At 34.4% G+C, this 27443-nt stretch overlaps 1 protein-coding gene across 3 annotated transcripts; it reads left to right on the top strand.

Moving 5' to 3' along the window:
* The first annotated feature begins 1563 nt into the window (after positions 1 to 1563).
* On the top strand, positions 1564 to 26097 carry LOC132745659 (zinc finger and SCAN domain-containing protein 21-like). Of its 3 annotated transcripts, none has more exons than XM_060734606.1 (6): positions 1564 to 1609; positions 3546 to 3754; positions 4251 to 4407; positions 4950 to 5495; positions 11815 to 11970; positions 25479 to 26097. In XM_060734606.1, exons 2-6 carry the CDS (start codon positions 3668 to 3670, stop codon positions 26063 to 26065), a joined length of 1533 nt encoding a protein of 510 aa, XP_060590589.1. In that variant the 5' UTR covers positions 1564 to 1609; positions 3546 to 3667; the 3' UTR covers positions 26066 to 26097. The 3 variants fall into 3 exon arrangements, with proteins under 3 accessions (XP_060590589.1, XP_060590588.1, XP_060590591.1); XM_060734605.1 differs by having other exon boundaries at positions 1576 to 1683; XM_060734608.1 differs by lacking the exons at positions 11815 to 11970; positions 25479 to 26097 and adding an exon at positions 7128 to 8252 and having other exon boundaries at positions 1576 to 1683.
* The last annotated feature ends 1346 nt before the right edge of the window (positions 26098 to 27443 follow it).

Here is a 27443-nt window from a genome sequence, read left to right as displayed (position 1 = left end):
GTAAGGGCCCTACATATAGGTCCTACATATTCAAATTGCCTGTGCTTGCCAAAGAGACATCCCGGGTCGTTAAGGTAGATGATATAACTATAAGATATTTGTACAAATCCTGCCATAACTAGTTTAACTGCCAAAACGCCAAATTAAACTTTGGTTAGATAGTTATTTATAAATCACGATCCCCTCTTTTAATATGTGAAGTATACAATAAGATATGCTGATTGTTAACAAGGTCAAATATGTGACTATTGTTTAGATAACCTCTGATATAAATCGTTATAGATATCATTTCATTTAATTTTAGTGCTATTTTGGTAGGATATCAGATGATACATTTCATTTATGATACACTTCCTACCTTTCACTTCCTGATACTTTTTACGCAATTTCATAACTATGCCCGGTGCCGAAAATAAGATTTTTGTGTCCTCCCCTATCGTCGTCGATAGCTTTAATTTAGACTAGATAGTGGGCGAAAAGTACTTAAACAAAATGAAAAAGCATTGCCATCCGTAGACAATAAAAATAACAAAATACATGAAAAGAGCAGGCTCGGTTGAATGGGACTTCTTGAAAACGATGAAAAGTGAAACGTCCCTCACACCCACTGGTATCGGCATAAGCAGCAGTATATGGGCTGGAATCAATGGTACCAAAAGACCGGAAAAAACTAGACTAAGATGAAGTATGGGGAAAGTTTTTAAGTGTATTCTGACTTAAGCCAAGCGCTTATGTCGCAACTTTTGCCGGTTTTAAAAACGTCGAATATGTTTCAAGGCAAAGCTGCCGGGAGAGTGTTTCTGAAATCGGGGACCAAATTTTTCATGCAAAATCATGAACGATATTTTAAGTAGATAATATACGTGTTAGGTTCAAGTTCGTGTTACGTCACCAGTACTTGTGATCTGGTAAGGCGACTTTCAAGCTTATTAATTAAATGATAATTAATTTTAATTAATCTTAGTTTGATAATATTTTATTACATATGTGTGATATTACATTAACACAATTTAACATCATTTTCTTCATTTTCTTAAGGATAAGTATAATGCACTTACAAAACAGGTTGGGCCAAACATTATGCCATCATTACCTAGGGTCCTTCCCTTAACGTATCTTGTTGTTTAAAAGGTAGTTCATAATACGTAAGTGTGGATTTTAGAAATTCTAAGATATTTATAAAATCGGCGATATGAGTTTCATATATTTTTATAAAAATTAAAAAAAATTCCTAACAATAACAATAAAAACAAAGAAAAGTACAAGAACATCAGTTATAAAAGATAAATAAGGTATTGTCTACTTGCCATTATTAATTGCCACCATAGAAGGACAATACCTGTAATCTTAAATATCAATTTAATAACTTAATTAATCTTCAAATAGAAACCACATTGATTTTAAATCACTTTTGTGAATTAAAAAAAATATTGGATAAATCCTTATTAACCCTTTCAATGAACCAATCTACAATAGATAAGGTATTTTAATAAAATCCTGGGGAGAAAACCAAGAAGAAAAAACGTTCACGTTCCATGACGGATACATAACGGTGAACAGACTTTATCCATGTTTGTTTAGAGTACTCTTCAAGCCAATAAAAATGGAGGTAATCAGATAATTGAGTCTGGATTGATGCTTTGTTTAATTTCATTTAATCGACGCATAATTGTGTCGCTTTAGGTATGTGTTTGCTTCGTTTCCAACGAATATTGTGAATAAATATGAATTGCAAAACCTTTACATGATAATAGACACATTTTATTAATCTTTTAGTGAAATATTGAGAAAAAATATTTTGCGTTTTTTGACCGACTTTTTTTTATAAAGATGGCGGCTGTGAGTAAAATTATTCAGTGATATTTGATGCTTTATCAATATCTCATTTGATTATAAATTGATAATTTTACAGATTGTTTAAAGGAATTCAAAAAGGAACTAGGTTACATGTGATGTGATATATTATACATGTATCAGACATGCACATGTTTATGAATTATGTGGTTATCATTGAACAAAGAAATTAAAATTATACAGTAGACTATTTATAACATTCATTTGCAATTTCCAAAAATAAGTATTATTTTATTGAAAAGCTTAGTATTTCATCACATAGACACATTTCTGGCATGATTCACGGACATTTAATAAAATTTTAACAGCATTATTAAATTTCTTGATGTGTCAGTCTGTGAATTTTTAGTAGTTCACAATTTATGCTGTCTGTCATCTACCTGTAATATGACATTAGGTAGGGATAACGATTCGAGATAACCCTTATGATGTTATAACAAATATAAACAATATATATCTTTTTTGGACTTTGTAAGGCCAAATAAAAAAATATGTCTGGTTCAGGAAACATTGGCCCAAAAATTAGGAGGGTAGGGATTTTCATTTTTTTTAATTTTTTTTTTTTTGAAACGTCTTATTTTCCATTTTCAGATGTGTTGCTTGCATAACATACTTAAACAGAGATTGTAGTCAATCAATGCAAACACCATTTTGTAACTTCCAGCATACTGCATAGTGTGTTTCACTGCAGTCTCAATATAAATGGTATTGGTAAAGAATAGGCCGGTAAAGAATTATATTAAAATGGTCACTGTTAACAAGTTAACAATGACACTAGCAAACAGTTTAGCATCTTTTCGCTTGAAGCAGCTTGTAAATGAATCACTTTTATTAAAAGAAACAAAATAATGCCCTAAAAAATGTAACTTCACCTTCCAAAATGTTGCCCCTTGGATGGCTGTTGACATCTCACACTTGACGTCGTATAATAATTATATGATAAGTTTTTTGAGATTGGCCAAACATTAAGTTGACTAAAATAATGCATGTGGTTCAAAGACGTGTGGTTTCTTTGAATTCTTCCTTTTTATCCAGTAAAATAATGCATGTACATAAAAGTATATTAAGTATCTCATATCAAATATTTGAAACAATGAACAGCAAAATTTATAGTTTTTTCACATTCAAAAATGTTGAAGCTTATTAAACTTTTTGAACCCCAAAAATTTTGTAGCGAAAATCAAAAAAAAAGTTTAGGGTTGGGGGTAAAAAATAGGGTAGGTCGGGTTTCCTGAACCAGACATATTTTTTTTTTTTGCCTAAATATTAATGAGTAAAATTTAAAATGCAGTTATGTCACTGTATTTTGTAGCGTTATTAGAGTCAAATGAATTGGTGGTGTTATACCGATCATCGAAGTGTTCCAAGTGCTTTGTCTGCCATTTTTGTTAGTCAGTAATCTGAAGTCTGCCATGCTCAGACTTTCCAAATATTAAGATTTTAACTGACATTTTGTAGTTGGTGTGAGGCATAGTATTAGAGTATGTCACCTACTTTGACTACGTTACTTTCTTCCTTGTAAAAAAATGTTAATCAATAGTATGGTACAATTCATTCAAGAAAGCTTAGGTAGCCTACAAGTAGTCTTATAGCTATGTAATATTAAAGAAGTTTTACTAGGTTTAAAATTGATGATTAAGAAAACAGGTTTGAAAAATCATTAAAATGTCTTTTTATCATTTATGTTGCAGGTCTGGTGGTTTGAAAATAAGTGCCACCAATGACTAAACTTCTAGTTTCAACACCAAGCATATATGTTTTGTTATAAGATTTACACCTGAGGATTATTAAGGATCACACATAGGCTGTAACCATGGCTACTGAACTTGATGTGTTGAAGGAGATTCCAGGATACAAGGCAATCCTGAAGTCAGTCCTCAAATCGCAAATACAGATGTTGGTAGGTTGAAATGTCATGCTGTCACATTGGTGTTTAAATATTCTTTCAAATTTTTAATCAAAATGAAATTCAGTCAGTACTTTCTAAATATAATTACCCTTTAGTTTAAATTACTGGTAGATATTTATGTAATGGATTTGAATTTACAACAGTCCATTCAAAGTTTATGAGATTTCAATACCTAAATACAAAAATTGAGCTACTAGCATGCATAGTTTTCAGTGCTTGCTGACTTTGCTCTCTCTATACTGATGACAAACACTAATCATTTTAGTCTCCCACTGGTTAAAGACTTTTTCTTAACATTATCAGCTTGATTTTTTTACATGGACAAAAAGTATTGAATGAATTTGAAAAAAAAGTTTACACAATGCATTAAAGGTAGTGCAATCTCAAAAGAACCATAATTCTACCTTATTTTAATTTTTGAATCATTGTTTAAAAATGTATTTGAAAAAGGAAGATTGACGTTATGTTTTTGACATAACTTTTTCAGATGGAACAATTGTCAAACCAGACTGGTGAAGAGTCCATCATTCTGACAGCAAGTGTACATGATGGTTCCCTGTCTCATTTGGGATCCAACACTGGCAAGGGGTTCCTGGAGGGGAGAGACGAAATAAAGGCACAATTCCTGGGATATTGCCTAAAAAGTATGATAAAAGTGTCCATAGAAGATTTGTGATGTTTAGGGGTCTTGTTTGCTTGAAACTATTAAGAGCCCAGTTAGGGCAAAGTGGTTTAGGTTCAAATACTGCCACAGACTTTTGATTCTTCATTGCAATGTAAAACCCAATTTTGTTTAAAAAAAAGACCTTGCGTTACTCAGTATCATTTCATGAAAAAAACACTTGTTATATGTAGAGAAGAGAAAATGATGGGTTATTGGCTTTCAGAAATGATAAAATTAATAAACCAGTCATAAAATCAGCTGGCAGTTATATTTAACATGTGAGAAATTGCTGCTGGTGCATAGAAACGTAATTGATCGCTAACAAACCGATGTATTCTGTAATAGATTTCAAAGCTATGTACATTTTGCAATTTACTCTGCCTAGAGGGTTAATTTTCAGAATTACAGCAAATATACATGATAGACCCTTTGATGAGTCATTGACCCTTGAGTTTCGGAGTATATTAAACACCCTGGAATTTGTAGAGTGATGTTTCCATTTAAATACTTTTCCAATTTCAGGTCAGCATACCAAAGAGTCACAAGAGGCAGAGTGTCCGCAGTATAATCGCAGTCGAACATTAATGCCCCCTGCCCGGCGTCAGCGACCTCGAATACGCCCAGCACCTTATTCCATCGGTTCGCCTGGAGCCAACAGCATCGTTACCTCTTCACCATCATTCCAAATGTCTTCACAACATGATATAAGTGAAATGAAAACCAGCAATAATTCAAGCGTAAAAACCGAAACTGCCGACGCTGCTGATAACTTTCTAGACTCGGTCACGTCAGACGGGGATGTCGAATTTCCAGCGGTGGACGATTCTAATTTGTCGAACCAGGCAACTAATCAAAATGAATCCTTTGATTCTAGTCAGTCTTCAAGCCAGGACAATATAGGCAACTCTGTTCAAACTGTGAAAACGGAGCCCCAGTCAGCCGACAATGACCTTGAGGTCACTGGCATCGAAATGGGAGACAACTCTTTGTCATCATCAGAAAATTGGGGTCAGGGTTACGGTTCCTCTGGACAAAATGACGGTGGTCAACCTGATCAGAATTCATACAGTAAGTAAATGCTTTAATCAAGGTGGAAGAGTAGAATAGATTTAGGTCTATAGCATAAACAATTGATTGTTTCCCATTTACAGAGTTACAAGCATGCCCAGTAGACAAGTGCCTGTTAACTTTCCATTTAATCCTCAGAAATGCTTTCAATTTCATTTCTCAAAAACTTCTTATTTTTGGTTCCTTGTTACAGTTTCCAAAAATATACTCATTTGCTATATACATGAACTATCTTTGCACTTTAAGCTGTTGGCAATTGGTATACATTTTGTAATTATAGTGAATTAATGTTTTGTACGGAAGTCAAAATACTAAGTACTTTGTTTACATTTTGCTACCTTTATGACACAATACTGTTCTTTGAACGCTACTTTCTTCAGTATTTAAACATGTAACATCCCCTAATTTCATTATGGAAACATTATTCAACACATGTTTGACATTTCACAAGAATTAAAAGATATGGATTTCTGATACATAATGTGCTTTTAAGAACAAAAAAAGTTATGTCAGAATCTGATGAAAAATAAAAATATATTTATCATGAAAACAGAAAAAAACTTTAAACATAGTTACAATACATATTGCAGTTACAACATTGTTTAAATATGGACTTAATATCACGGTTTTTAATATTACATACTTCAAAAAAAAAGGTTTAAAAAAAGTTTTATGAAAATATCTAAATACCTAATTTTATTTTTTTCAAAGCTATTATTAGAAACAAGTAATCCTATTGGCTTAATACAGCCATTTTAAATTCATGAAAATGCAACAAAAAAAGTCATTTTAATAGATACATTTAAAAATGTGATTTTTTTTCTTCTTCACAACTGGCAAAGAGAAAACATACTGTTAAATATGTCTTCTTTTTGAATAGGTCACCTTTATAAATGTAGAAAAGGCCCCTGCTTAAATTAAGTCAATTCATTGTATAAATACATTGTTCTTACACGAGTTTAGGAAAGGGTTTATAATATATATTGGATGCATCACTGAGGATTCGATTGAAGGTGTATGTGTAAATAATCATAAATTTGATTGGAATTGCACCCGAGTGCATACTGTGGATGTACACATAAGGCCTAATACAAAATAATGTTTGTTTCCCCTCCCTCTGCCTACCCACAAAAATCCCTGCTAAATGTACCAAAATTTTTATATTTCCAAAAACAAGTTCGGCTAAAATGACCAAATAAGACTTCTGTAATTGAACATTTCTGGACTTTCCCCAAATATTTCTACTCTAACCTTACTCTAACCATACTCAATCTTGTGAAAGTTCATGATGACATGGCAATTGTTGGTTGCTATAAACCTTTTTAATACTAATTTCGGATTAGAACCCAGAGGAGTAAGGCCTGTTGACATTGTTTCCTATACAATCATAACTATGGTCTGTATAAAAATAATGTGTGAAGAGTGACAGTTTTTTTGCTTTAACAAGAATTCTCTAATAAATTCATGCCGAGTTTATGCATCCTATAATTCACTACATTGTTGGTAAAATGGATCATCTTTCCTGGCAGTTTAAGGACAGTTTAAAATATCAAAATATCTCCGGGCATGCATTACAGTCAATAGTTGATTCCAGGGAGAAGAAACTCAAAGGAGGACCCTATCTACTTTCAGATGCACTGTGGTTGCAAAGCAGTCAAAATTGGCCTCAATCTGCAGTTGAATCCCTGTCCAGCAATTCCCATCCTGGAGGTAACTTCATGAGGCAGTTTCCTGTTAATAGAGGATTTCTTAGCCGACACATTCTGGATAATGTCACAGGGAGAACTATGGAAAGCCATAGAGAGATAAATGACGATACAACAGCAGTGTCACCAGCGGAGTCTAGTTCAAATCCAGTCCAGCCGGGAACAAACATGTACATAAACTGTTCGTACAGTTGCGCGTCCTGTAATCTTAAATTTGCCACGAAAGGTCAACATATGAATCATTTATACGATATACACAAAGTCCCACACTACGACTGCGATTTTTGTGGGCGGCGATTCCGTATGCGACAGCAAATGGAAACTCACAGGCGGATGCACACCGGGGAGAAACCGTACAAGTGTACAAGCTGTGACGCTGCTTATGCAAATGCTGCGTCGCTGCGTTATCACAAAATGAAAGTTCATACTGGACAACAGTGATCGGTCGTGTCAGCTCAAAAACTTTTTCAAAGCCATTTTTGATAAGAAATTTAATATTCTCAGGATAATGAGCTGAAGATTTCGAACTGAACCCAGCAAATTGTCTTCCATCTTGAAAAGTACAAAAGTTCGAAAAAATGTAATCTTTTATGTGATGATGTTTATCAAAAGTTTGAAAATGTGACGGTTTAAGTTTTGATGTTAGGAACATTCCTTTGAGACTTTTAATGTAAAATGTACAATTTATTGAAGTGGTCAGTGATTGATTTAGCATGACCACTGTGTACATAAACCAAAGACATTACTAAAAAGTATTTTACATTAGTCTGGACAAAGGAAAAACTTTGTGACAGTTTATTATAGGGCATTATGAATATAATACTCATAATTAATTTTGTGCAATAAACAGTTTTCCATTGCTAGTGTATTATAGAATGTCGTATGTGTTTTAAAAGCTGTACAAGACAGCTTAGTGAAAGTGTTGGTATTTTAATTTTAGCATTCATATTTAGTTGAAGAAACATTCGAAAAACAAGAAATATGAAAAGAACGTTAATTATGATAAATTTTATTAATAATAATTATCATTATAACATGAAATAAACTTGTTTTAAAAGTGGATAATACATACATATACAGGCTGATTTTTAAACACTTTTAACTAGGGATGGCAACGAATACCAAAATCAATACTCGAGTACTCGGTAAATTTTCCGATCGAGTACTCGGTTACTCGGATGATTGCCAGTGATCTTCAAAGTTTATCACTCAATATCAACACCGTCCGCATGCTACTTTCGTTTTCTATTTAAATTCATAGAATTCTGTAGATAGTAAATAGGACTGCAAGGGATACAAATTAATTATAATTAAATCAACAACATAATATTTTACAACGTTTTAATTAATGCAATATCAAGTTTTAAACATGTACAACAGTTCATAGATCTTTTTTCTTCTTTAAATAATTTAGACTGATCAGCGGCAACAAAAGTTTAACCTGGTCTAAATACTAGTTACCTTTATTCTAACATTCATGATAGCAATCGGCCATTTGTTGTTTTCAAAACAGTTACTTCGGCTACACAATTAAAGGTAATTAAATATCATAAGAGGCTGGATGACATAAGCGACACAGGTGCGCGTGTCAAACTGTTGATCGCCTCGTTAAATTTATGATATCATTTTCGCACCTCTGCAAGGATGTTTTGATTGCATTTAACGGGTATTTATGAAGATACATGCACTTCTCCGAATTTCTGAACTACTTGGATACACCAATCTTTCTTAATCGCAAAAAAAAAGAAAATATATATTTTTGCGAGTAATCAAATATCAATTTTGTTAACCGATATTCGGACGTTCGATCGAGTACTCGGTTAACCGGTTACTCGTTGCCATCCCTACTTTTAACTTAAAATCTGCTTGCTGTAACCGATTTTACTAATCGACAATCCATTTTTGATTGAAATACTGTTAACAACCATGTTTTAAACCAATCCAAATAAACCAACAAACTTTAAACTTTCTGGTAAATTTATAATATCAACTGTAGCCTAATAAACCTTGGTCAGGCTGGTAGCTCAGGTATCATTAGGTTCTATCAGTGCTGCTAGTGCAGACCAAGATCAGCCAGCACTTCCTGTACTGATTTGTATTTAGTCAATACTTAAATGTATCTTGAAATGTTCACTAAAATTGCTGAATGGTTTTGTCTAGATTTAAAGTTGGACAAGTCCATTTATGATTATTAGGGTAGTAAGGGTACTAATAGCAGTTGTGTGATGCTCTATCACATAAAGTTTGGTGTTGGGTATCATGATCATCAATCTCTTTAGCAAAAAACTGGGCAGATATAAGTTAGAATTTAGCATTGTAGCATTTTATATGCATGTGTCTACGTTTTTCTTTGTTAATGGACCTCAAAGAAAACTTCTGTTAATATATTGCTTCTGTTGAAAATTTATTCCCTGAACTTTTAGTTTAAACAATATTTTATTGATAATCCACACATTTACATAATAAATTACATAAAATAAAATTTACGGATTGAGTAGGAAGCTTGACAAGCTTTTTTGAAAACTCTCTCCCTGAACTTTTTGGACCCTTTAAAGTTTTGGATAATGGAATAATTAAGTACCTTATGTGTTCATGATGAAACTTGTACACTCTTATTTTTGTCTGAAAATATTTTGTGACCAAAAAATTCTTTGAACTATATTATATTGTAGCAAGACTTTCACAGTTGTTGATTGTCTTTAAATATCCTTTCTGCTTCAAGGGTCAGAGGTCAAGGTCATACTGGCTTTTCTTGTCTCATTCCTCCTATTTCTTGATTGGCTCCTCAGTTGGTTGTGGGGTTTATTGAGGTTCAAGTCTGTGCGGAACCGGAATAACAACCCTGACATCATTAAAGACCTGATTTGATAAAAACAATACTTTGGCAGGTCCAGGTCTGTGCATGAAGGACAGGATGTTATTGGCATTTGTAGGAAACTGCTAGAGGCCTTCTGGTGACAGTGCTAGAGTAGCCAGCCTCAAAATCAACTTGGTACACACCTTGAACAATATATGCCAAACAAGGAACTCCATGCCAGATCAAACTTCAAAAAATGGGTGCACACAGGGACATTGTTTGGAAAAAATGAACACATTTTAGTAATAAAGTGCCCAAACTTGATACCAGAAGGATTTTTTAAACTGGCTTACACCATGGCATTGTCTGGAAAATTGGAACAAATTTTAATAAATAAAGTGCAGAAACTCTGTACCAGATCAAGCTTCTAAACCATTTGTTGTATAAAAATCAACTGTGTACACACCAGTCTAGCACCATGAATGCCAAACCAGGAACTCTGAACCAGATCAAGCATAAAAACATTGGGCAATGTCTTGAACAGTTGAAGAAATTTTGGATCAGGGTATTGTTAATTAGGAGCTATTTTTAATCAGAATGTACACAAGTGAGGCATTCTATAGCAAAATACTCCATTCAGGACCTTGCAATAGTGAATTGTAACCAGAGTCTTGTCACTCCTAGGGAATAGCAGTGATTTTAAATTTTGGATCTTCAAACCCCTATTAAAGGCTATACCTTGGGGAGACTCCCAATGGTAAAACCCTGTCTAAAAGTACAGTTTGCGGTTTTGACACATCCCAGACCAAGACTAACCGGCTTTAATTGCCAGGCTCACATTAGCAGAAGCCAATGAGCAAATTGGTTCAAAAATAATAAAATTCACAATCGGCTAAAACTTACGAAAAGCATGACTTTCAGAATCTTCAGTCTAAATGAAGCATTTGCTATTTTAAGAATGGGACAGGACACATGTGGTTTTCTATCTTCAACTTCTGCTTTGCCTCAAAACACACTTGTAATACAGTCTACTTTTTGTGGTTCATTGACTGGTTTATACTTGTGACTTCCCTCTCTAATGAAAAATCTATATGTACAGTAACACAGTCTAATAAATTGAGCTACATGTTTATCAGCACTAATTGTAAATACACTGTCAAGATTTAATTTTTAAAAAAACAACAACAAATAAACAAATTTAAAAGATTAGAGGTGTCACATTAAAAAATAAAATGATTCAATTCAGTAAGATTGGTTAAATTTTAATTTTTAATAAAATAATGTGATGGCCTTTGTAAAGTATTTAAATGAGGATTAGTTCTAATAAACAGAAATTCTTAGCATGAAACTTTAAGCATCTTATTCCTCAGATATAGTATACAGTTAATATTTTATTCCACTTTATTTTGAATGGGTAATATATTTTAATATTTGAAAAGTTTTATGATATTTGCTATCTGTATAATTATATCTTGACCTATATTCATGATTGTCCTATATTAACTTTAATCTTTATTGGACCTATATTCAGTATTGACCTATATTCAGTATTGACTTGTTAGCTAAAGCTAAAAATTGAAATACCTTTAAAAGTCTGCTTCTACAGAACTAATTGATGGATGATCACCAAACTTTGTCCTTAGCATTCTTAGGTAGTCTTTTATCTTTTACTGAAAAGCAGTTGTATATGATGAGCGACTCTGGGCCATGATGGCCGTCTTGTATTCAGTATTGACCTATATTCAGTATTGACATATGTTTTCTTATGAAATATATTTTATGTGATGCTTTATTTTATCTTTCTGTGTCTTTTCAGATGGCTCTGAGCAGACACAGAAAGTGGGAGCGTCACATAACTTCAATTTTGGCGGTATTGCGTTTCCCGGTCTTGATAACGCGCATCATGACTTTTCATCAAGGACGTTACCGGAAATGTCGCCGGATGATCTGAAACAAGCACTGTATCCACAAGGTAACAATATTAATAATTCTTCGCTTGATATAGATCCGTTCTCGCCACCACAGAAGAGGGGAGCGTTGTACTGGTGTGTCGTTTGTAATAAATCGTTACAAAACAAAAACTTGTACGAGTATCACGTGAACGCACATGCGGGTGTTCGACCGTTTGAGTGTGAAATTTGTAATCGGAAATTTGGCAGCAAGCAGGTTTTACAGACTCATCAGAGATTGCACAGTGGCGAAAGACCGTTTAAGTGTACCAAAGAGGGTTGTGATCGGTCGTTTACGGCCAGAAGTGGACTGGTTTATCATATGAACAAACATCACAGTGAGTGAGCAGATTCTTGTAAAGATTTTATGGTGATAGGAAAAGACTTGTTGTAAGGGCTCGTGAAAATATTTGTTAGATTATATCTCATAAATGGATTCGAAAGTTGGAGGAAGTCGGAACCATGAAGTGTTGAAGCAGACCAAATGCAGTGTTGTGTCAAGATAGAACCAGTGTTCGAGCAGAGTAAGTTTAGAACAAGGACTGTTTACAGATGAATAACTGTATAATGGACATGTTTAACTTGTGCTAGCAATTTTAGGAAATGGTAGTTTAAATAGCTAGATAATTTTAATATAGTGGAGAGTGATAGAAAATAATTTCCTTGAGGGAAGAAGTCATTATAGTATGTGTTATATTGTAGGTTGACCATACAAGGAAATTTTCAAACAACAGGACTACCCTGCTCCTTTTCTTTGTTGCTGATGTTACAAACTTACGGTTTATCTTGTTAAAGTTTTTAAATGCAACATTGTATCCCATTTTACACAGATGTTGTTCTCATGAAAACTTCCCATATATATTCTGAGTCATGATTAAAAGTTACAGTCCAAGGCATGCAACGCTAGTATTGCCCTAGGTCATGAATGAATTATACCCTTTTGTGGACTTCAAAGGTTTTCTATGCAAGTTATATCTCCATAACCACAGACATATTCACAAATTCATTTAAAACTTTATAATTATGAATCCCTGATCAAGAATAGTAACTCTAGCCAGCATTTTCATTGAAGTATCCCACTTTGTCATGCATAATCCAGGCTCTTCTTCAACTATGAAGCACTGACTGTTGTCCAAAACGGAAGAAAAGGTTCAAAGATATGATATAGCAGTATGCATGACTTTTAAATAAAAAAAACCTGTTGGGTAATTCAGTTTGAGTGTCCTGAATTTTTTAAGTTATAACACACGTCTCCCAGAAGGTTTTATAATTCAATCATTTTCCTATTCATAAAAGGGTTGAATAAAAAAGTTATGTGACATATAGTGCAAAGTAAAGTAATCTTGATAAATGAAAATTGGATTCATTTTATGCACCATTAAATAAGCTTAGTCCCCTTAGTACATGCTGAACTTCTGATTTTCAAATCCTTTGGTTAAAGGTCTGCTCTGCAGGAACAGTAGCTGCAAATTTGACAGTATCCTGGCAATTTGGCACCAAATCAAAAACCAAGAAAATACAGAAGATTGCAAATTAGCTAATTCCCCCCTGGCCCCTCTGAAAGAGTTGTGAGAAGATGACTGGTAAACATGTATAACATAATGTTATAAAATAGGTCAGACTAATGAAAAATTGAGCTTTTGATTGATTGTGTACCTATACAAATGTGGATGCAATGTTGTGTATTATGTGAATTTTTTTTTACCCCATAGTCAATATATAATTAATGACTATTTTTGCCTTTTGGCTGTGTACATGTAGGCCCAATTGAGCATTTGTGCATTCCTGGCCAGTAGTGTTTTGTTTTGAAAACTAGTATGTACTTTATTTATTTGAAATGTTGTTCTAAGCTCAACTATTTGAAGAATTGGGAGAGCTATTAACTCACTGAGGCATCAACATCACACTTTTGCTAAATTTTTACGTCCGAGTTGATATCTCAAATACTAATGAAGTGAATGGGTTGAAACTTGAACCCCCTATATAATTGTTTCTTTTTAACCATTTTGATGCATTTATAAAATATACAGTTTGGCTATTGTCTTTATTTTGAATTGCATTTAATTTAACAAAATTTAATTTCTTATAGATACATTATTGTAATTTATTTTAATTTTTGAGAAAATTCAGTTGAACAGATCCGGGACTGAATTATTATATACATTATATATGCTACCATATTGATGATGTGTCTATGTCTGCATAACACTTCCATTAAATTATGAAATTCAACTTCTTGCACAACATCATTATCATTACCCATTCACCATTAGAGATACAGTGTAACTTCCGAATTCCGGAACTTCTGAAATCCGGAAACTTCTAAAAACCGAACAATTTTTTCGGTCCCGATTTTTTTCCTTCTATTTTCTATTAATATAATACTTCTGAATTCCGGAACTTCTAAATTCTGAATTCCGGAAGATATTTTCGTAAAATTAGAGTCAAATCAATGCAATTTTACCTCCAAAAACCGGAAATATCCAAAGGTGTGAAATACATTGTAAATCGAGAATGTTTACCCTGCAGGAAGATTTAATCTCCCTATCGATTGTTTACTAATTAGCGGTGATCGTCTAATTTGACACACGTTAATAAATCACAAACTGTGAGATGGTATGTTTGAAGTGATGGGGTTAATCAAAGTAATTTCAGACTTCCCGAAAGTTAAAAAAAACTGTCAGACATTCGGTCTGACAAACCATGAAAACCTGTCGGACCGAAACGAAATCTGTCAGACCAAATAAAATTGATCAAAATCAAAGAAAAGCTTGTGTTTGTATTTCTAAGACACTTTTTGTTTTTAATTTTTTCACCGTAAAAATCGGCACATTCCGTACAGTGCATTTTGGATTTTTCATCTCCTCCCTGTTATACACCAACGATTCATGGTCCTGCTTCCATTTTTCATTAAATTTTGTCTCAGGCCTATTCTTTTCATCCTTTTATTGCTGTTCTGCGCGCTCCTCTGACGTAGATTTTCGTTTTTCCCAGGTTTGGCAGCTTTAGCGACGCCATTTCCTATACATATGGCTTGGATAAAAGCCGGACATTCGGACCGATCCAGATCAAAAATTATCGGACATGTCCGTCGGACCGACGTATTTCGGGAAGTCTGTAATTTACGGCGGTCAGTTAATTTGAAGTGTTTATTAGCGGATTAAATGACAATTAATTGGACAATGTATGCATCAAACGTCTTTAGGGATTTTATTGCATTTGATCTGATAATTAATTAACTAGCATCGGACGATATGTAAGTTTATGCAATTAACAATAATTCTACCAACTGATAGAAATTCAAAAGCATTTGCAGGTAAGATAAAAATGTATTCTTTTCATTCACATCTTTATCTTGATTAAAAGACTATTATATATGATATTACAGTAATGGCCACATCTTCCTTGACATTTAGTGATATTAAGTGGCTTAGTCTTGTCCACATTATCATAAACCTCTGAATTCCGGAAACCTCTGAAATCCGAACTTTTTGACAAGTCCCATGGGTGTTCGGTTTTCGGAAGTTACACTGTATTTGCGTAACTTTTAAACTTCATGCACTCTTCAAAATAAGAGGCCACCGTCTGAGACCCATAACTCTTACATGGATTTTGGCTTAAAAAAGAGTCTTGGTTAAACCTTGAGCCTTCTGGTGGCAAAAGATACTACCCATGCAACCAGTGCAGACCATGATCAGCCAGCACATTATTGTTTGCATAGCACGCTATTTAGTCAGTACACATTTCTAAATTTCCCCTTAAATTGATGAAAGATTTTGTCCTAATTGAACAAAATCAAAAGTGGTCAAGTCCACCTAAGGTATTAAATGTGGTAAGCCTAATAAGCGTTAAATAATGTGTTGTGTTAACCATTAATTGATTATTTTGTATTTCCTCATAGATTTTCAAAGTAAGCTATATTTATAGTAAGATGTTGCTTGTATTTGATGTATTTACTCATAATCTTATAATACATTTGTTTAACCTAGAACTTCAGGATATTATTAACCATAATGTTATGTACAGATATTGTCAAAAGGTGACATTTTTAAAATTGCATGTCATTATACAATGGTTGTGCAGTTATTTTTGCTTCTTTTTTCAATATTTTTTTTTTATCATTCTTAAATTCATTTGTTTTAAAAATATCTTATTTTCATTGTCATTACAAATAAATTTTGAAAGTTTTTATTTGAAGAAGTTAACCAGTTAGCATAAGGAAGGTTGGCATTTACACAACTTATGGTTTACCTGAAATTACCACTTAACAGGTTACATAGAATGACAACTTACTATTTACATGAAATGATAACTTACTATTTACATGAAGTGACAACTGACCGTTTACATGAAGTGACAACTTACATGTTGACATGAAGAGACAACTTACAGTTTACATAAAGTGACAACTTACTGTTTACATGAAATTACAACTTACTATTAACATGAAGTGACAACTGACCGTTTACATGAAGTGACAACTGACCGTTTACATGAAGTGACAACTTACATGTTTACATGAAATGACAGCTTACAGGTTACATGAAATAATAACATAAAGTTTACATGAAATGACAACTTACTTTTTACATGAAGTGACAACTAACTGTTTACATGGAGTGACAACTTACAGTTTACATGAAATGACAACTGAACAGTTTACATGAAATGACAACTGAACAGTTTACATGAAATGACAACTAACATGTTGCATGAAATGACAAGTTACAGTTTACATAAAAGTAAACTTACATGTATGGTTTACACGAAGTCACAACTTCAAGTTAACATGTTTGCAAGATCATGTTATTATATTGATTTTGTCATTTTACATTAAAAACAATTTTTGTTTAAATTTATGTTCATAATTATTTATTTATTTCAAAGGGGCATACAATGTATTTATTATAGTCTCACATTGAGGCAGCAGCAATTGGTGTAGTGTTTACTTGGCAAGTTTATTATATGTCCATGATGTTTTTTGTTGTTGTTTGTATCAAAATCATGGTAGGAAATAAATACGCACTGTAAATAAAATGTATATAGTATTTGTTAGTAATGTACATGTAAATGAAAAAAAGTTGTTATTTAAAAATGAAATACATTTTCATGTTGGATATTTAACTTAAATTATTGATACATTTTGTTTCGTATTAGCTTTATTGCTTTAAAGATACATGTAATTAAAGCAGCTAGATAACTGCAACATCATTGATTGAAAAATAAGGGGTATTTTTCTTCTGCCTGTTCATCTGTCTGTCTGGACAACTCAGAACTTTAACTGCTCGGTCATGAAATTTTAATTTTGTTAGTTATAGCCTGCATACTTGGACGTAACAGCTCTAAACTCTGGAGAGAGTTTCATTTTGATATATTAAAATACGTCCTTGACCCATGAATGATATTTGACCTTCAAGGTCAAATTGTCAATTTATTCAAATTTTTGGAATGTTCACCTATACTGAGTGAGTATTATGAACAGATTTTTGTATTACAAAGATAGATTGTTTTATTATAAAGTAAATATATACAGCATAAAATTCAATTCATGTTCACAATAAAATTATGTCCATGCAAGAATCGGGCGACTGCAATAACTGAAAAGTATGAAGTCATTTAAGCCAATCCCGCAATTTCAGAACTATGTTGGTTCATACTTTAACCTGTTAGCTGCTCAAATTTGTCATAATTATGTAAATATCAAAAATTCTAATTTTGATATCCCATTAACTACTCAATAGACAGCTCCAAATCAAAAGTTGGTCAAGCTCATTATACTTATTTAGTAGGGTAAGTGGTGAAAATAGAACATCCTTCATCTTGGTAGAAAAAAAACACCCCAAAAAACACAAGTATGAGTTTCATAGAGGCCTTCAATTGTCAAGTGGTTTCAAATCACTTGATAATGACTTATTTAGCAGCTGAGGGTTCAAATCCTGTCGATGACATTGGACTCTTAAAGTGAGGGGCCTTGATATGGTCAAGTGGTTTCAAATTCCTTTCCCATGACTGCTGAGGGTTCAACTCTAGTCAGGGACTTTGGAATCTTCTTATTGAGGAAGTTATCTTAGAGGTCAGAGATTTTACTCAGGTACCCGCTTGTTCTTGATATAATGCATATTTTGCATCATGTTATTTACATTTTATCTTTTGGAAAAATGAACAGTTCACAAATTTAGGTACCCACGTAAATGTTCTTTGTGAAAAAACCATGAAATTTCATTTCCAAAAAATTTAGTGAATTCACATGTGTTCAGTGTATGTGTGACTAAATGTCCAAGAAAACAAACTAGTTATAAGTTTCATAACATATAATGATAATCTTTCAAAGCTTTTATGGTTTTAGAAACTGGTAATTTCTACACAGTTGTGTCATTATAGCATTTACACTGGTATTAAGAATTTCATGCATGTTTTTTGTATGCTAATTATAACTTTTACCCTGTAGAATTTGTGAAATTGATGTGTATTGCTTTAATTGAATCTGAAACAAATCATTATTTGTTATGAATTTTAAATATCATTCAAAATGCTGAATATAAGCAGTTGACATAATAGAGCTTAACCAGATTGCATGGATGTGCACCCTAGTTCTGGCGTGACTTTATGTTGTTGAAAAAATTTAGAGAATTAAGTTAGTGACCTTTTTTGCTGATTTAGCGATTTTTTATAGGCTTTTGTTCATGTATATACATTACCTTTTCAACCAGTATATATAATGTATGATAATAATAATACCATGCTTGTATGTAAAGTTATTTATTACATTGTTTTATTACCATGTAAATGGCCGGCAATAAATGTTCTGTCATGTATAAAAGTTTCTTTGTTGTATTTGTAATTATTGTTAAATCAGGTATACGAGGCTGGATGGGGAAAAGGTTAATGTATGGACAGATAAAAGTAATGTTTTTATTACTTAATAAGATATATGTGTATACAAGCTATTAGCAACACTGTTGTAATTTAATAGCCCTCGGTTTTTAATTCAGTCCTTTGACAGCTTTGTTCAACAAATTATTTTTTTGTGACTTACTATGAATATCATTATGGAAGATGTTATACCATTTGATAATGCTGTCAATTCTATAATTTATTTTCAATACATTAGTTAGATTAATTTGAAATAAAGTATAAAAAAAAATTAAGTTACAGCACCTTATATTAGATAAAAGTTTTTTCATTTTTCATGAAATTTAAGTCCTAAGATATTTAAATTTTCAATTTCAGTTGATTTTCTAAGTCATTTTAGTACATACTTTTCAACTAATGAAAAACCATATAGGAAAAAAATAAGGCTTATAAAGCTTGGTTAATAAACCCATCTCAGAATTGATCCTCCATGAGGCAAAATTTCTCTGTTACAATCAATCACAGACATTCAGTTTGGAGGCAAAATTTCTCTGTTACAATCAATCACAGACATTCAGTTTGGAGGCAAAATTTCTCTCACAGACATTGGGTCTAATGGTCATTTATCTCTAATGGCTGAGTCATAAATCATGTAGGATTTGTAGCCAAGTGGTTAAGGTCATTGATTTCAAACCACTTGCCCTTCACTGCTGTGGGTTCAAGCTGTGCCAGCATCTTCAAATTCTTTTATGTGAGAAAAGCTATCCAACAAGCATATGGAATGTTGGTGGTTCTACTCATTTGTCTGTGCCTGAAATAAAGCATAGAGTGGCACCTGATGTCTTCCTCCACTAGTAAAGCTGGAAGTCGCCATATGACCTATACTGTGTTGGTGTGACGTAAATAAGAAAAAAAACAATTTCTACTGCAGAGCCATTGCTGGACAGTTATCCAGAAAAGCTGGTTAGGTAGACTGACCATTGAGTTATGATCAAAATGTGCTAAAATTGGCATAAAAAACAGAACAAAAAATGTTGTCTTTTAATAGGCTTGTTCAGAAACAGAAATGAAAATGTTGTCTTTTAATAGGCTTGTTCAGAAAGAGAAATTTTAGAGAGGATGTGATGGCCTAGTGGTTCACTGGTCAGCCTCTAAAGCCAGGGAACATGAGTTCAAGCCATGTAATAGTCATGGACGTGTTTCCTCAACTGACACCAGTAGCAGTTCCAGGAAGCGGACTTAATGAAATAACAAGAAATTGTTTAAATGAGAATTAATAAATATGATTAAAATTAATTTCTACCCATATCTCTCTCACAGTGAAAATCTACCTTCTTAAAGTAGCAAAATGATTGCTGAATATTGGAAATGACTGTATTAGAATGACTATATTAGCAGTGTATAGACAGGTAAGAAAATTGATGTTGTCCGGAACTCTCAAATGTTTGGTTTTCCAAGCTATTCTCCCTGTATAAACAAACTTTTACCATTACAGCTTCATGGTGCGCTAACTGGTCACAATTAATAGATTTAAGTCAATATTATGTTGCGCTTACTTTCGGATCTGTAGAAGTTTGTACCCCTGGATAAGCTTGGGAAACCCCAAAATATTCTTAATTCCAGAGTAAATCTTTTTCAAATAAGATAGTAACAATAACTACATGTAACAGTGTTACTCAAATAATGTGAATATAAACTGAACTTTGATACTGAACAGTCTTGGCCAAATAGGACAATATATACAGTATTACTGTCATTTATATTACCCAGCACTATTTTTGCAATGTTAATTTCCCATAGGCCAATGGGAGTTATTCTTACTGTTAATTAAATTGTACCTAAAAATGATGAATTGATTTTGATGGACAAGACCGTTTAGATATTTAAGGGGGAAGGTTAAGTATTAAAAACTAGTTAATGGTAACCAGGGGAGATAATTCATTCCATTTGAGTTGCATCTACGACTTTAGAGGACAATAGATAATATTATAGTCTTGGGTTTGGACGGTGCCAGGTGCAGAACAGTTCGAGGATAGGTAAATGCACAGATCTGTCGGTGCCTTGCAGGACAGTTTCGGAATATGTAGGTAAACGCACAAATATTTCGATGCCTTGCAATAGGTAAATGCACAGATCGTCGGTGCCCTGCAGAATGGTTCGAGGATAGGTAAATGCACAAAATCGCAGAACGTTAACGAATTTAACAACCAGTACAACACTCTTTCTCTGTCACGGTTTACTGATTTATTTGTATTAAAGTGGATTGGTCTAAATGGGTATTTCAAAGACTGGTACAAAACAATGCAAATGTATCATTTTCTTATAAAATTCTTATAAAATATTTTGGAAAACAAACTGTGATAAAGTTTGAAAGTGATATGATGACTGATAATATTTTGTTCTAGAACACTTTAATATCCTATATACGTTCTATTGGATCATGTATCTTACACTTGCCAACACCATCCATGTATAATTCTTTATTGATTTGTTGTTATATCTGATGCTAAAACTATCAACATAAATATTTGTTGTATTAAAGATCTTCCATTATAGACCAATTCACTTTAAAACCATTGCTATATGTATGCAAGTATAAATTGTATGTTTATTTTAGTATGTAACATATAAGTCAATTTGTTATTTTCATTCAAGAAGATTGGCTTTTCATTTTTGTGTCGCCTCTACGGAGTAGTGGCGACAAATAGGGATCACTTCTCCGTCGTCTGTCCGTCTGTCTGTCCGTCACAAAACTTGTCCGGACTACTCCTCATAAACTACTGGTGCAATTTCATCCAAACTTTACAGGAATGATCAGTACCAAGTCTAGTTGTGCATATTGTCAGCATTTTCCGGTTCAATGATTTTTGGCAGAGTAATGGCCCTTGAATAATTTTTATGCCCCCATTTTGAAAAAAAGGGGGTATATTGCTTTGCACTTGTCGGTCCGTCGGTCCGTCGGTCCGTCGGTCCGTAGACCAAATGGTTTCCGAGTGATAACTAAAGAACCCTTAGGCCTAGGAACTTCAAACTTGGTATGGTGATTGGTCATGACCAGTAGATGACCCCTATTGATTTTGGGGTCAAGGGGTCAAAGGTCAAGGTCACATTGACCTTGAAAGCAAAAACGGTTTCCGATCAATAACTAAAGAACCTTAAGGCCTAGGAACTTCAAACTTGGTATGGTGATTGGTCATGACCAGTAGATGACCCCTATTGATTTTGGGGGTCAAAGGGGTCAAAGGTCAAGGTCACATTGACCTTGAAAGCAAAAACGGTTTCCGATCAATAACTAAAGAACCTTAAGGCCTAGGAACTTCAAACTTGGTATGGTGATTGGTCATGACCAGTAGATGACCCCTATTGATTTTGGGGTCAAGGGGTCAAAGGTCAAGGTCACATTGACCTTGAAAGCAAAAACGGTTTCCGATCAATAACTAAAGAACCTTAAGGCCTAGGAACTTCAAACTTGGTATGGTGATTGGACATGACCAGTAGATGACCCCTATTGATTTTGGGGTCAAGGGGTCAAAGGTCAAGGTCACATTGACCTTGAAAGCAAAAACGGTTTCCGATCAATAACTAAAGAACCTTAAGGCCTAGGAACTTCAAACTTGGTATGGTGATTGGTCATGACCAGTAGATGACCCCTATTGATTTTGGGGTCAAGGGGTCAAAGGTCAAGGTCACATTGACCTTGAAAGCAAAAACGGTTTCCGATCAATAACTAAAGAACCTTAAGGCCTAGGAACTTCAAACTTGGTATGGTGATTGGTCATGACCAGTAGATGACCCCTATTGATTTTGGGGTCAAGGGGTCAAAGGTCAAGGTCACATTGACCTTGAAAGCAAAAACGGTTTCCGATCAATAACTAAAGAACCTTAAGGCCTAGGAACTTCAAACTTGGTATGGTGATTGGTCATGACCAGTAGATGACCCCTATTGATTTTGGGGTCAAGGGGTCAAAGGTCAAGGTCACATTGACCTTGAAAGCAAAAACGGTTTCCGATCAATAACTAAAGAACCTTAAGGCCTAGGAACTTCAAACTTGGTATGGTGATTGGTCATGACCAGTAGATGACCCCTATTGATTTTGGAGTCAAGGGGTCAAAGGTCAAGGTCACATTGACCTTGAAAGCAAAAACGGTTTCCGATCAATAACTAAAGAACCTTAAGGCCTAGGAACTTCAAACTTGGTATGGTGATTAGTCATGACCAGTAGATGACCCCTATTGATTTTGGGGTCAAGGGGTCAAAGGTCAAGGTCACATTGACCTTAAAAGCAAAAACGGTTTCCGATCAATAACTAAAGAACCTTAAGGCCTAGGAACTTCAAACTTGGTATGGTGATTGGTCATGATCAGTAGATGACCCCTATTGATTTTGGGGTCAAGGGGTCAAAGGTCAAGGTCACATTGACCTTGTAGGTAAAAACGGTTTCCGATCAATACCTAAAGAACCTTAAGGCTTAGGAACATTAAACTTGGTATGGTGATTGGTCATGATCAGTAAATGACCCCTATTGATTTTGGGGTCAAAGGTCAAGGTCACATTGACCTTGTACATAAAAACGGTTTCCGATCAATAACTAAAGAACCTTAAGGCCTAGGAACTTCAAACTTGGTATGGTGATTGGTCATGATCAGTAGATGACCCGTATAGATTTTGGGGTCAAGGGGTCAAAGGTCAAGGTCACATTGACCTTTTAATTAAAAACGGTTTCTGATCAATAACAAAAGAACCCTTAGGCCTAGGAACTTCAAACTTGGTATGGTGATTGGTATGACCAATCAGATGACCCCTATTGATTTTGGCGTTAAGGGGTCAAAGGTCAAGGTCACATTGACCTTGTAGGTAAAAACGGTTTCCGATCAATAATGAAAGAACCCTTAGGCCTAGGGACTTCAAACTTGAGATGGTGATTGGTCATGATCAGTAGATGACGCCTATTGATTTTGGGGTCTAGGGGTCAAAGGTCAAGGTCACATTGACCTTGTAGGTAAAAATGCTTTCGGATCAATAACTTAAGAACCCTTATGCCTAGGAACTTCAAACTTGGTATGGTGATTGGTCATGACCAGCAGATGACCTATTGATTTTGGGGTCAAGGGGTCAAAGGTCAAGGTCACATTGACCTTGTAGGTAAAAACGGTTTCTGATCAATTAACTAAAAACGCTTAGGCCTAGGAACTTCAAACTTTGTGTGATGATTGGTCATGACCAGCAGATGACCCCTATTGAGTTTTAGGTGAAGGGGTCAAAGGTCAAGGTCACATTGACCTTTTAAGTAAAAACGGTTTCTGATCAATAACTCAAGAACGCTTAGGCCTAGGAACTTCAAACTTGGTATGGTGATTTGTCATGACCAGCAGATTACTCCTATTGATTTTGGGATCAAGGGGTCAAAGGTCAAGGTCACAATGACCTTGTAAGTAAAAACGGTTTCTGATCAATAACTCAAGAACGCTTAGGCCTAGGAACTTCAAACTTGGTATGGTGATTTGTCATGACCAGCAGATTACTCCTATTGATTTTGGGATCAAGGGGTCAAAGGTCAAGGTCACAATGACCTTGTAAGTAAAAACGGTTTCTGATCAATAACTAAAGAACGCTTCGGCCTAGAAACTTCAAACTTGGCATGGTGATTGGTCATGACCAGCAGATGACCCCTATTGATTTTGGGGTCAAAGGTCAAGGTCACATTGACCTTGTATGTTAAAACGGTTTCCGATCAATAATAAGAGAACCCTTAGGCCTAGGAACTTCAAACTTGGTATGGTGATTGGTCATGACCTATTGATTTTGGGTCAAGGGGTCAAAGGTCAAGGTCACATTGACCTTGTAGGTAAAAACGGTTTCTGATCAATTTACTAAAAACGCCTAGGCCTAGGAACTTCAAACTTTGTATGATGATTGGTCGTGACCAGCAGATGACCCCTATTGAGTTTTGGGTCAAGGGGTCAAAGGTCAAGGTCATGACCAGTAGATACTTTATAACCCTTATTAATTGTTTGATCACTGGGTCAGACGTCATGCATAATAACCTTATCACATGACTAATTGGCTGCTGATAGGGGGCATACATGTTTTACAAACATATCTTGTTAATTTTAAAGTTTGTCCGGACTACTTCTCTTATACCACTAAAGCAATTTCAATGAAACTTTACAGGATTGATCTGTAGCTCAAGTCCTTGCGCATATTGCAAGGGTTTTCCGGTTGAATGATTTTTGGCCGAGTTATGGCCCTTTGATAAAAAGGTGTTTTTTTTCTGTGTGTTGCCAGATACACAAAAGCTTGTCCGGACTACTCCTCATAAACTACTGGTGCAATTTTATCCAAACTTTACAGGAATGATCAGTACCAAGTCTAGTTGTGCACTGTCCGTCTGTCTGTCCGTCTGTCACAAACTTTGTCCCAACATGAAATTGGCCATCATGAGGCGACACATGTGATTACTGATCACTCTTGTTAAAACTTAAAATTACATTGAGAATAGAAACTTATTATTCAAATTGTCGCCCATATGGCAATGTATAATTCCGCTGGCAAGGTTAACACACTCAAGGCTTCTTTGAAAAACCTTACCATTTATATAACTTCAAAATCAAAGATAATAATGAAGTACATGTACATAATTATACATTGTTATTTAATTCAACTTGAACTACTTTTCAGGTTTGTTCAAGAATTCTGTCAACTCCAGTAGCCAAGAAGAAGATATACAGAGTAATCATAGCAACGTACAAGGCCAGTTTGATCCTTCGCCACGGAAACGTGGACGTCCACGCAAAGTTCCGTCACTACCACCGGTGAATTCTGCTTCCAGACAAATGGCAGAATCTAGCCCACCTAGTCAAAACAACCAAGAAAACGACATGCCAAACGATGGCTTGATTCGACGAAGGGGCCGTCCGAGGAAAGATCTTGATGAAACCCTCCCACCAGGTGTTGTTCGTCCAATGGGTATAAGTATCGGAAACGGGTATGTCAAATGTAACATTTGTGGTAAGATTCTTAAAGCCACGTCCATGTTCTCGCACAAACAGTCGCACCTTGGCATTCGGAATTACGGTTGCGAGTATTGCGGGAAAAGCTTCACGCAGAAGGGTCCCCTGATTACGCACAAGCGGGTTCACACTGGGGAGAAGCCATACTCGTGCCAGCGTTGCGGGAAAGCGTTTGCTGCCCATAGTGGGCTGTATCAACACAGTAGAAGGTGTGCCAGAAATGCTGCCATAGAGCATTTCAACCTTACTATGTAAACTGAAGAAAAAAAATTAATGAAGGAAAGATGGTTAAAAAATGATAAAATAAAAATTAGTTGGTTAGGTTTATTTCTCATGAAGATTGGCAATGCATTTTTTTTACAATGAAACTATGTTGTGAGTGTTCCTCCTTTACATATAACACTTTTTTTTGGTTTCTTTTTTTGCCAAAGAAATTAATAATGTTTTATTCAGGTAAAAATGTGACTTAATTACTTTATTTTTGAAAATTTTTATGTTGGTGTATTAACTGTTTGAAGTGTAACTTTTATGTACAATTTTTGTATAGAATTGTTTCGGATACTGACTGTGAAAGTGTTAAGAAATAAGAAATAATGTTGTTAATTTGGTTGCCCAGATAGCGTTAACTTAAAAAAAAAGGTTTTGCATGAACTCCAATCGTAAAAAAAGAATCACAATATTTTACAGTACATCAATACCATTCAATTTGCTTCTTACAAGTGATTTTTTGAAACCATTACTATATTTTATAGTGTTTACTTGCGTCATATTCATACAGCATGTTTCTAAATATAGAATAGCAAATTAATTGTCCATGCTAATTTCCCAGGTTGACCCACAGCCTTTACAGACAAGTGATTTTTTTTTTCAAGAATCTACTTTTAATTATAAATTCATTATGGACAGGTAAAATAATGATTAAGATAAAACAGAAAAATAAATCAAATTCAGATTTTGCTGGGCGTGTTAACGTGATTAGACTTTGCCAGTGGTACAAAGCAAGGTCAGTCAAGTGCGTTCCGGTGCAGTTGGACTAGGCTCGGCTCTTTACTGTTGACAGCTCAGATTTTATATATTTATATCCCTTTAAATTTGAATGAACTGTTCGATATTCAAAGCTGGGTTGATCCATTGCAAAGTTTTCAAGGGGTCAAGGGTTAATTAATTTTTCTATGGATGAGTCATAGCTTTATAACACAAATCAAACATTTTACTGTCATATATTTTATTATCCCCCGCCGAAAAGGCGGCAGGGGATATAGAAATAGTCTCCGTCCGTCCGTCCTTTCGTCCGTCAGAATTGAGTAATCAACTTGAAACTTCATAGGTGGATAGACCTCATTGAGGAGGAGTGCAGTGCACAAGAATGATAACTCTACCCTGCATAATTTTTGAGTTATTGCCCTTTGTTATTTTTCAAAATTGATTTTTATCCAGAGCATAACTCCAAAAGCCTATGAGATATCAACATGAAACTTCATAGGTGCATAGATCTCACTCAGGAGGTGTGCAGTGCACAAGAATGATAACTCTACCTTTCATAATTTTTGAGTTATTGCCCTTTGTTATTTTTCATACTTAATTTTTCACCTGAGTGGAGCATGACTCAAAAAGTGTTTGACATATCAACATG

Source organism: Ruditapes philippinarum, unplaced genomic scaffold (assembly GCF_026571515.1).
Source record: "Ruditapes philippinarum isolate M1 unplaced genomic scaffold, ASM2657151v2 ctg102_1_1_1_1, whole genome shotgun sequence".
NCBI lineage: Eukaryota > Metazoa > Mollusca > Bivalvia > Venerida > Veneridae > Ruditapes > Ruditapes philippinarum.
This window is presented reverse-complemented; position numbering and strand designations above follow the sequence as displayed.

Coding starts and splice junctions, on each gene's coding strand:
- LOC132745659 (XM_060734606.1), top strand. CDS start 3,668: ATGGCTACTGAACTTGATGTGTTGAAGGAGATTCCAGGATACAAGGCA. Junction 3,755..4,250: donor AATCGCAAATACAGATGTTG/GTAGGTTGAAAT, acceptor TAACTTTTTCAG/ATGGAACAATTGTCAAACCA. Junction 11,971..25,478: donor ACAAGCACTGTATCCACAAG/GTAACAATATTA, acceptor ACTACTTTTCAG/GTTTGTTCAAGAATTCTGTC.